The sequence below is a fragment of the Nomascus leucogenys genome, chromosome 12 (assembly GCF_006542625.1).
Source record: "Nomascus leucogenys isolate Asia chromosome 12, Asia_NLE_v1, whole genome shotgun sequence".
In the NCBI taxonomy this organism is placed as follows: domain Eukaryota; kingdom Metazoa; phylum Chordata; class Mammalia; order Primates; family Hylobatidae; genus Nomascus; species Nomascus leucogenys.
The window spans coordinates 89,960,876-89,969,064 of NC_044392.1; the positions used below are offsets into that span (position 1 = coordinate 89,960,876).

The window sequence follows — 8,189 nt, forward strand, 5'->3', positions numbered from 1 at the left end:
CAAGTGCATCATTTAGTATATTCGCAAGATTTTATCACTGTTAGAGAAGTAGATGATTAACAAATAACACTGTAAGTGTGGGATAATTTTCACTCCTGAAACACACACATACACACAAACTTCCAGCTGCAAACCACTTAGATCATTGATAGAGAAATCCAACATTTAATATATAGAGATAGATATTAGCATACATTCACACACCGTTGGAGAGTAGACAGGAAGATAGTGCTGCTGCTCCATGCTAACAGAATATGATTTCACTTCAGTTGGAAATTGTTACACATTCACCATTTTCTAAGCATCTCAGAAAACAAAACAAAACAAAACAAAACACTCACAATGATACCCTGCAACACCACACTACATTGTCTTATTATTATTACTATTATTTTCTTTTTTGTGGAAGAGTAAAAAGAAAACCTACCTATAAGCAACTAAAAAATATCATTTTTTATAGGCTTATCAAGAACAGCCAAAGAAACCCCAATGTTTTCTTTCACAAAGTAGGCTGGCAAAGGAATTCAATAAGGAGGTACAATTTGACACAGTGAAATAAAACCAGGCTGGCTCTCAGCCAACATGACGTTAGGAATCACACACAAGCTGCACCAACTGCCTTCTGGTTCATGGCTGACTTTTTAAAGCTACAGTGTGCCTGTTCACTTTTGCTAACTACCTTCAGCACAATTAGTGCAAGAAATGAGTCAGGAGTCCAAAACCTGCAGAATTCTCCCTGCACCTGTCTTGTACAAAGAAAAACAAGCTGTCTCAATAGTTTCTTATTTTCTCCCTCCCCTTCATAGTTGCTGCATGATAGGTCTCAGCTGTTGTTCTGAGCATGAATGTCATGTTTCAAACTATTTCTTTTTCTCCCCAGAGGGAAAAATAAGAGTGAGAACCCAGTGCTTATGGGCTATAACCAGAGAACACTCGGAAGCTGCAGTCCCATGTTACTCTTTTTTTCCTAATAGAGATTCATGGACAAAGTTCCCAGGGTTGGCTTTTAAGTAATCTCTTTGTGAGAATAAGGAAAGCACTGCCCAGCAGCAAATCCTTTTACTTCATTATGCAGGAAGGAACATAATTCGGAGAGGATGAAAAATAGATGACCAGATCTCCTGAAAACGCCCACATTCTTTTATTTTGGCATTTATCCTGCCAAATGAAGCCAGCAAAAATTCAAACTGAAACAAACAAAACCTTATTCTACAAAACGAAAACAATTAGTTCTGGGAGGTTTAATTTTAACTGTTTATCCCAGTTGCACAAAAAGCATAATTCAAGAAATTTAACCAACACTTACAATCTATGAGTACCCGGTACTATATTAGTTACATATGAATAGAAAGACATTATGCCCACCCCAAAATTCATAGTCTCTCCCACCATCATCCTAAATACCAAATCAGAAAACTGGGAGGTGGAGCAGAGATGCTGGGCAAGATCTTTTGTTTAAGTTACCCTGGTCATTCTCACAGTTCCCTTGCTTGGCTTAAACCACTTTTCCAGGAGAATAATCTCATCCCAAAAATGTTCTGCACATACACAGAAAACATACATGGTTGCCTCTTCATTAAAATAAACATCAATCAACATTTGGACACTTTTAGGTCAAGATGGTCAACAAAACCACTCAAGATAGGGCACAGAACACAGGTTCCCCAGAAAGATCCTGGAAAAAATTATCTGTTGCTGTAATATCCTGTAGAATTCAGGTAGAATCCAAGGAGAAAGCTGCCTGCCTCCCTTTTTAAAAATAATCTTTTAGGACATTAGGAGATCAACTTTGATCTAAATTTGGAACCTGAATTTCAAGGTCAAAAAATTTGTCCTTTACTTATTACGGGAATTATATTAGAAATTTTCGACTTCCTTGAAGATCACTGCCAAGAAAGATTTCAAATATTTGCCATTGCTTCTTTGAAAAGGCAAACAATAGTAATCTAGGAGCCAATTAAATATTTTTGAGCACTATTTTTTGAGCATGGGTCAGGCATGTGGATCTTTCACCAGTGCTGATCTCAAAATGATAGACTCCTACAGAGATAAAGAGCTCTTTCAGTAACCGATTCCATAATGCTTTCGGACTTGATCTGAAATTCCTGAACTATTCTCCCAGTAAATGCAAATTGGAAGCCAGTTGGACTGGGAGTTCTGTGTCCTGGGGAGCTGGGGTTGTCCTGACAGTGCTGCTCAGAACAAAAGCATGTTCAGCTCTCCACTCTTGAGGGCGAAAAGGCAAAGAAACTGTAGTTACACCCAGCTCTTCCTTAGACACAGCCACAGGAGAAAGGATTCTGTGAAGTTTTTCCAAGCATCTCTTCCTACATATACAAAGAGACATCCCCTCCCATCTGGCCTGCTGTGATCAAAAGTTTGCCTGTTACACAAGAGTAAAGTTTCAGAAAGTGTTGTAGGAAGTTAATCCCGTTTTATAAAAAGTGAGCCACAAAGACACTCTAAATTATGACAACAGGAGGTTTCACTTACCAGCTAGTTTCTAACTTTGGTAGTAAACTGACACTTGTGAATATAAATATATATATATATATATATATATATATATACACACACACACACTAGTACTCACACACTCCCTCCAACAAACTGTTTGACATCAATCCTCTGCTGATAAAAAGTTGTCTGTGTAGTGTGTAGCATAAAGTATGTGTGTGTGATGTGTGCACTATGTGGTGTACTTTGTATGTGGGTGCGGTACGTATGTGGGGGTGTGTGTGTATGTGGTGTATGGGAGGGAGTGAGGCAGGGAGGCAACCAAACAAGACCTTCCGATCCAGCACGTTATGGGATATGCTGAAATAACTTTGGAGATCCTGAAATCTCCAAATTATATGCTGAAATAACTCTGGTGTCAGTATTCTGGAGCAGAACTGTCGACCCACTTGGGAATGGGCTCAGATAGGGAGAGGGGAGGCGGTTAGGAAGGGCGGGAAGCTGTTGACTTTGATAGGCTTCTTTTCTAGATCAGCACTCATCCCCCAGGCAGAAAGGACTCGCCTAGGGAGCCAGCGCCGTCCCAAAGGAGCCGCCGGCCCTGCCTCCCGGGATCCGACCCCCGGTGCGGCCAGCCTGAAGTCGCCCGAGGGCAGGGCCGACCTCACCGCGCCGGGAATGGCGTCTCAGGGGCAAGTGAGAACTGGCCTGGAGAGGGGATGGTAGAGGCAGAGGACGCCAGGCTGCCTCTTGGACCAGCAGCGCCGGCCCAGAGTCACACGACTCTCTGTGGCACTGGCGACAGAGCGGGGAAAGTTTCTGGCTAAGACTTTCACGGAGAGACGGTTCGCTGGCGTTTAGTGTGGGGGCTCCCCGGGGAAGCCGGTCTTTGGAAAGTGGAGGGTGGACGTGTGGCGCTCGCGGGATACCCCGCCGAGTCGTGCCACCACCCTGTCCCGCTCCCCGAGCACTGCCAGCAGCCCCAGGCGAGCCCGGGCTCTCCGTGGGGCAGGGCACGCTTCTGCCCCCACTCCACTCCACGGTGAGAGCCCACGTCCGTGGGTGCAACGAGATGCAGGAGCACTGGACACACGGCCAAGAATGTGTTTTGGGGAGGGCAGAGCGGTTTTCATTGCGGCATTCTTCGTTTCCTTTCATCCTGGAGAGAGGAGAGGGCGGGCGCCTTCCCGCGCCCTGGCCGCACAGGTTGATCACTTACCTCCCCGCATGGCCGCGCCGGGAGGTTTGCCCCGCGCGGAGCTCGGCGGCCGCCACGCGCAAGCCCCGGTGCAGCCGGCCGGACGCGCGCGGCACGCCGGGAGTTGTAGTCCACCGCGGGTCGGCGGGGGTCGGAGGGGCGGGGCGGAGGTCGGAGGGGCGGGGCGGGGGCGGAGCCCCCCAGGAATGGAGAAGGCCAGAACTAAAAGGGACGAGACCTGGGCAGGACAAGGGAGGATGTTTGCAAAAACTTAAAACTTCCAGGGAGCTGGGGGGAGGGGAACCCTCCTAGAGAGATTTTTAAAGTGAGGTTTCTTTAGTTTAATACCATTTTCTTCCTGTCTTACTCGCTTATGACAACCCCAATGAAGTTTTAAGCCGGACTCTGGCAGTAATGTTAAGTAGAGATTTTCCCGGCCAACTTCATGTTATTTAGGGTTCTATTCTCCCTTCACCTTGAACACAGATGTGCCATTCTCTGCTTGGATGCACACAGAATATTCTTGCTCACAGAATAACTCAGTCGAAGCCGTGAGCATGTAAAAGGAGGGTGAGTAGTTAGTTGCACCTTACACATGCAGGGTGCTTTATAGCTCTCTTTACAAAGCACTTTGTACTTGGTTGATTCATCATATAAGAACCGTAAAGCAACTCTGAGAGTTAGTCAGAGAAAAGCTAAAGATGTAGGGAGTTTTTTGTTTGTTTGTTTGTTTTTTGAGACGGGGTCTTGCTCTGTTGCCCAGGCTGGAGTGCAGTAGCACGATCTCAGCTCAATGCAGGGAGTTTTGTGTATCTGCATCTGCAGAGGTTGGAGCCATCCTGTCTATTCATTTCTTTCTCCAGCCTCTCTTAGCAGCTGGGAAGAGGGAGTGGAGAGAAAGCGGGCTCAGGACAGATGTGGACACAGTAGAAGAAGAGGAGCCTGCTGTGACAGACTTCCTTGAAATGACTAACAAGTAAATCTTTAAGGAAATAAGTGAAACCAAAAGAAGGACTCATGGGTTGGAAGAACAGAAGGAGAAGGAAAAGGCAGATGGGATAGGGATAGACATTGAAGATTGCAAACAGGCCAGTAGCAAAGAAAGCAAAACAAACAGGGTTTTTAGAAGCCAGATAAACCTTGGATTCCTGGTGTTGTCACTTCTGAGCTATCTCTGTGACCTTAGGTAAGTTCTTTAACCTCCCCAAACCTCTTTTGCCTCATCTGTAAAATTAAAAAAAAAAAAAAAGTTCTGACTTTATCAGGTGGCTGTGCCTATTAAAAAGACACAGGAAGCACATAGTATAGTGCTGGGCATATGATAGGCGATTAATGTTATCTACTATTATTATCTGCAGAAATTCTCTTTGTGTTAGTATCAAAAAATAAATTGGAGTGGAAGTACCAGTTAGGAGGCTGTGGCAATACTCTAAGCTACTGGCAATGACAGCTTGAACTACACTGACAGAAAGGCAACTATGTTGCCATATGAGATAGGGAAAACAGAGTACAATCAATTGGATGTGGGGAAGAAGAAGAATCAAATTGGTTATTATTTCTAGATTAAGTAGATGATGTTGTCATTCTCATAAATAGATACAACTGATGGAAAAACAGGTTTTGGAGGAAGATGACCACTGGCTTTCCTCATTTTATTGTGCTTTGCTTTATTGCAGTTCACAGACAGTGTATTTTTGTTGTTGTTGTTGTTTATTTTACAAATTGACAGTTTTTGGCAACCCTGTGTTGAACAAGTCTATTAGTGCAATTTTTCCAGCAGTATGTGCTCACTTCATGTCTCTGTGTCACATTTTGGGCATTCTCATAATATTTTAAAGTTTTTCATTTTTATTGTATCTGGTGTGATCTGTGATCATTGATCTTTGATGTTACGATTGTAATTGTTTTAGGGTGCCACAGACCATGCCCATTAATCTATAAATGTTGTGTGTGTTCTGACTGCTCCACCTACCAGCTGTTCCCCTCCTCTCTCCCTCTCCTGGTCCTCCCTATTCCCTGAGACACAATATTGAAATTCGGCCAATTAATATCCTTACAATGGCCTCTGAGTGTTCAAGTGAAAGGAAGAGTCATGCTTCTCTCACTTCAAATCAAAAGCTAGAAATGATAAACTTAGTGAGGAAGGCGTGTCAGAAATCCAGATAAGCCAAAGTAAGGCGTCTTGTGCCAAACAGCCAAATTGTGAATGCAAACAAAATTTCTTGAAATTAAAAGTGCTATTCTAGTGCATACCTGAATGATAAGAAAGTGAAACAGTCTTATTCCTGATATGGAGAAAGTTTTAGCGGTCTGCATAGAGGATCAAACCAGCCCCAACATTCCTTTAAGCCAAAGCCTAATCCAGAGCAAGGCCCTAACTCAAGGGTGGAGAGGTAAGGAAACTGTAGAAAAGTTTGAAGCTAGCAGAGTTTGGTTTCTTAAACGAGGCTGAAGAGAAGAAGCATAACAATGAAGTACAAAGTGAAGAAGCAAGTGCTGATGGAGAAGCTGTAACACATTATCCAGAAGATCTAGCAAAGGTAGATGGAGGTGGCTACAATAATCAGCAGTTTATCAATGTAGACTTAATAGCCTTCTATTGGAAGAAGATGCCATGTAAGACTTTTCTAGCCAGAGAAAAGTCAAAGCCTGACTTCAAAGCTTCAAAGGACAGGCTTATTAGGGGCTAATGCACCCAGTGATCTTAAGTTGAAGCCAATTTTCATTTACCATTATGAAAATTCTAGGGCCCTCAAGAATTATGCTAAATTGACTTTACTTGTGCTTTATAGATGAGACAAAAAGGCCTGGGTGACAGCATATCTGTTTACAACATGATTTTCTGAAAATTTTAAGCCTACTGTTGAGAACTACTGCTCACAAAAAAAGATTCCTTTCAAAATATTAGTGCTCATTGACAATGCACCTGTTCAGCCAAGAAGTCTGATGGAGATGTATAGGAAGATGAATGTTGTTTTCATGCCAGCTAGTAAAACATCCATTCTGCAGCCCATGGATCAAGCAGCAAATCTGACTCTCAATTCTTATTATTTAAGAAATCCTTTTAATAAGGCTATAGCTTCCACAGATAGTGATTCCTCTGATGGAGCTGGGCATCATAATTGAAAGCCTTCTGGAAAGGATTCATCTTTTTATATACCATTAAGAACATTCATGATTCATGAGAGGAGGTCAAAATATAACATTAACATGAGTTTGGAAGAAGCTGATTCCAAGCCTCATGGATAACTTTGAGGGGTTCAAGACTTCAATCGATGAAGTCCCTGCAGATGTGATAGAAATAGCAAGAGAAATAGAATTGGAAGTGGTGCATGAAGATATGGCTGAATTGCTGCAATCTCATGATCAAACTTGAATGGATGAGGAGGTGCTTCTTATGACTGAGCAAATAAAGTGGTTTCTTGAGATGGAAACTATTCCTGGTGAACATGCTATGAACAATGTTCAAGTGACAACAAAGAATTTAGAATATTTCATAAACATAGCTGATAAAGCAGCATCAGGGTTTTAGAGGATGGACTGCAATTCTGAAAGAAGTTTTACTGTGGTTAAAATGCTGTTCAATAGCACCACATGGTACAGGGAAATCTTTCATTAAGGGAAGGGTCAATTGATGTGGTAAACTTTACTGTTATCTTAAGAAATTGCCACAGCCATGCCAACCATCAGCAACTGACTACCCTGATCAGTCACCAGCCATCAACATTGAAGCAAGACCCTCCACCAGCAAACAGATTACAACTTGCTAAAAGCTTTAAGATCATTCGCATTATTTAAGGAATAAAGTATTTTTAAATTAAGATATGCACTTTTTAAAAGATATAATGCTATTGCATACTGAATATACTACAATATAGTGTAAACATTTATATGCACTGGGAAACAAAAAAATGTGTGTGACTTGCTTTATTGCAGTAGTCTAGAACTGAGCCCACAATGTTCCCAAGGGGCCTGCAGTTTGATTTTGGACATGCATATCTTAAGGGTTTATCTGTGTGAATGACCAAGTGGAAGTTGGAAATGTGGATTTGGATTTTTCATGTAGAAATGGGACTTTGAGAGTCAATTACTTAGGAGAGGAAGTTGAAGAGCGTGTGGAGAGGAAAAAGGAAGGACAGCAGGCGTGGGCATGGGGAGGTGGGAAGTCAGATAATAATACCAGGCAGGAATTGGTTAAGGAGGAAAGGAAAGCTGCAGGGGTGTAGTGACATGGGATGCAAGGGAGGATGGAGAGATGAGGAGCTGCTTCTTAACAGGTCAAATGCTCTAGAGAGGTAGCCAATGACAACAGAAAAGAGGCCTCTGGATTTATAGATCAAGAAACTATTGGGATTGAACTGCTTCCAGGGTTTTTTTTTTTTTTTTGAAATTTACCTGAGTGATTTTGCTTGTCCCAGTGATTGGGGAGTGTATCAGTGCGTTTTCACAGTGTTATAAAGAAATACCCCAGACTGAGTAATTTATAAAAAGGTTTAATTGACTCACAGTTCCACATGGCTGGGGAGGCCTCCGG

General features: G+C 42.7%; 1 protein-coding gene across 2 annotated transcripts in view; it reads right to left on the reverse strand.

Moving 5' to 3' along the window:
- Positions 1 to 3,739, reverse strand: part of SAMD13 (sterile alpha motif domain containing 13) — a 58,570-nt gene extending 54,831 nt beyond the window's left edge. The window contains exon 1 of one of the 2 annotated variants that reach the window (XM_030823451.1): positions 3,677 to 3,739. In XM_030823451.1, coding sequence (XP_030679311.1) covers positions 3,677 to 3,686 — 10 coding nt within the window. In that variant the 5' untranslated portion in view covers positions 3,687 to 3,739. Of the gene's footprint in view, positions 1 to 427; positions 624 to 3,676 lie in introns of those variants that run through there. The other variant, XM_003260260.1, reaches the window with a different exon arrangement.
- Positions 3,740 to 8,189: the final 4,450 nt, after the last annotated feature.